At 41.8% G+C, this 2,781-nt stretch overlaps 1 protein-coding gene across 1 annotated transcript in view; it reads right to left on the reverse strand.

Moving 5' to 3' along the window:
• Positions 1-2,384: 2,384 nt before the first annotated feature.
• The window catches only part of LOC104957102 (ankyrin-2-like), a 41,508-nt gene continuing 41,111 nt past the window's right edge, over positions 2,385-2,781 (reverse strand). Inside the window, exon 23 of the mRNA XM_010784716.1 lies at positions 2,385-2,398. Within this exon, the coding sequence (XP_010783018.1) occupies positions 2,385-2,398 (14 nt within the window). The remainder of the gene's footprint in view (positions 2,399-2,781) is intronic.

A 2,781-nucleotide genomic window follows, 5' to 3' on the forward strand; every position in this document is an offset into this window, starting at 1 on the left:
TGTTGAACTGACTGAAATATTTACGTGACAAGCTGAGTTTTTCACTCCTACTACTAATTACACTTGCAGAGTCATCAGAGTTCAGCAGGACTCATAAAGCTAGAGGCAACTGTTCCCGTCGTGAGCAGATGGCAGAGCATTACTTTTCAATTGGAAATGTGTCATTTCGGGAGAACTAAAACAAATATGTCACCTGATTCGTTACCCCACATCAATGATTTCATCTGAAGGTCACACACAAAAGGTTAGAAAATGTTAATCACATTGACTCTTTATATTTACCTATGTTCCATCAACTATTTGGTAGAGCGAAGGTAAATATGTCAACAGGTTGGTTGGATTATTATCTGTGGCATCCAAAATGCCAGAATCAGAGCCTCTTTCCTGCCCTTGCTGGATCAGAAAGCACAGAGGCAGATAATATGATGGATTATACCGGAATTGTTTGTTGATGAAGTGTACTCCCAAGTCGAGAGTTGATTGTTGATCTGTGACACGTTAAACACAAGCAGATGAACGTTTTCACTGGATCGTATCACGATAGAATGTCATTTTCTCTCTTAGAGCTAACCTTTATGGTTTGATTGTCCTCACATCCACCTGCATTTGATTGAACAGAGATGTCTTTGCAGTAGTTCTTATCTCTAAAGTAATCATTCCTACCTGGATAGACCTGAGCACACCTGGCGTCACTTACTCTAATCAGGAGGATTACGGAACAGGTAGTCTTCAAGCCCTCTAGGGGCAGTGTTCTCCAGCAGCAAACAGGGCAAATAACCTTTTTAGGCTATCAAAATGTAACAACTAACTTAGTTCAATCATGTTTGAATCCTGTCTTGTTGTTTGATTTTTACAGCTATGTATCCAATAGTGCAGAACTCTACCGACAATATCATTATTCTTTTTATTCTTGCATTGTTCCACATGTCAAGTGAGCCATCAGCAACAATATCCAATTATTCCATATAATAATTCACCTATCTATCACTAATGCAGATATCCTTTAGTTTAAACTGTTGTTTTCCCCGCAGTGGGACTTTCGATATACTTCGATATACTGATTTAAAGTAAAAAAAGGAATTCCAAAAATGTTAAATTGAAATGAAATTAAATGTGGCTTTGGCTGTTGGCAAAGTTTGTGAATGTTTAATGGCCAACAGAAGAAACGGGGTCTTTCATTGTGTTTAATTGTGAGTGTTAAGTGGTGAAGTTCTTAGAAAGAGACTGTGACCCCATTTACACGCAAACGCAAACAAACTGAATACGATATCAACAAAGTCTCCCGTTCACACGAGACCGCTCGAAAGCGCTGGAGACGTCACGCTGTAGTAAATATGCCGGGCCTGTAAGTCGCACTGTACTTCCGCACGAGACCGCACAAAAGCGCTGGAGATGCTGTAGTACATATGCCGGGCCTGTAAGTGGCGCTGAAGTTCCGCCACAAAATAAACCAAAAGCAGCGAAGAAGAAACCCCCCCGAGCATGGTTGCCATGGTTGCCCTTCTGTTTATGCCCCGCGGTGGATTTAGCAACATGTAGTTCATGTAGTTCTCCATGTCCACTTGTTGCTGATGGTTGTGGTAGAGGAGCTGTAGATTTTGCACTAACATCTGTAGCATGGTCAGTAGCAGTAGCTACTGACAGCAGCTACTGGCCATGCTACAGCAGTGAGCAGCAGAGGTGGGGAGAGGTGGGGCTATGGCTTCATCGTTATCAGGAAATGATCGTATAGGGCGTACACATTGGGCCGTTTGGCCCCCCAGAGCATTCCGTTTGCAGATCTATCCACCTTGGGACCCGTCATCGTTTGCGGGGTCTGTTTCCGTGTTTCCGTTACGGCCTCGTCTGAACGAACGGGCTATACGAAAGAGAAAAGTAGCGGATACAACCGTTTGCGTTCTCATGTAAACAGCACCTGTGTGTCATACAACTTCCCTTGAGTAAATAAAAGCTTAAAAGGACACTTTTTCATTTTGAGAGTGATTTCTGTAAATGACAGGAGGCACAGCGGTTTTTCGCAGTGAAGCCCTTAATTAGAGTTGGCTCCCTCACACCAGCCTTTGGTGAAGTTTAAAGGTCAAGCCACCAAAAGCTTGCTCGCTTAGCTCCCCATGGTTAGATTTGCCCTTTCACACATGTGTGTCATTACACGTAGCTTGGCCCCAAAACACATTCCTGGCCACATGTTAGCTAGATTAGATTTAGCGCTGTGAAGTGGCCTTTTTCTAAGAAAAATAGTGGTGTCGCACTTGGAAACCAGTGCCATATGTTTATGGCTCCACTTTTAGCTTTTAATACTCAGTTGTGTTGCTAGGAGGAGTTGGGTGGAAACAGAATGAAGTCAACAAACAACAACAAAGCTGCCATCTAGACATTTATTTGATTTAGTATAAGGATTCTAAAAACACAAGAAAGGGAATTGAAATATTTGTTCTCATAAAAGATAAGAACCAGACATACACATTAAAAACATCTATATAGTGTCACATCGAAAGGAAAATGTAGGGATGTATTTATATAATTACAGTAGGGCCTATCTCTAAAAATCCACATTATTTTTATGGGACTTTTAGGATACAAAGTACACAGTGGTTGTGTAAATCAGTGTTTTTCAAAGTGGGGGTCCTGACCCCCCGGGGGGCCGCCAGGGGGCACCAGGGGGGTCACGCAAAGTTTGAGGGAAACGGGATTTTTTTTTTTTAATTAAATGTAGATAACTGTATATCTATCAATCAGTATGTGTCCTGTTCATGCCAATGCTTTTAAGATATGTTTTGTTTT

This window comes from Notothenia coriiceps, unplaced genomic scaffold (genome assembly GCF_000735185.1).
Source record: "Notothenia coriiceps isolate Sejong01 unplaced genomic scaffold, NC01 NC01_scaffold00026424, whole genome shotgun sequence".
NCBI classification, from domain to species: domain Eukaryota; kingdom Metazoa; phylum Chordata; class Actinopteri; order Perciformes; family Nototheniidae; genus Notothenia; species Notothenia coriiceps.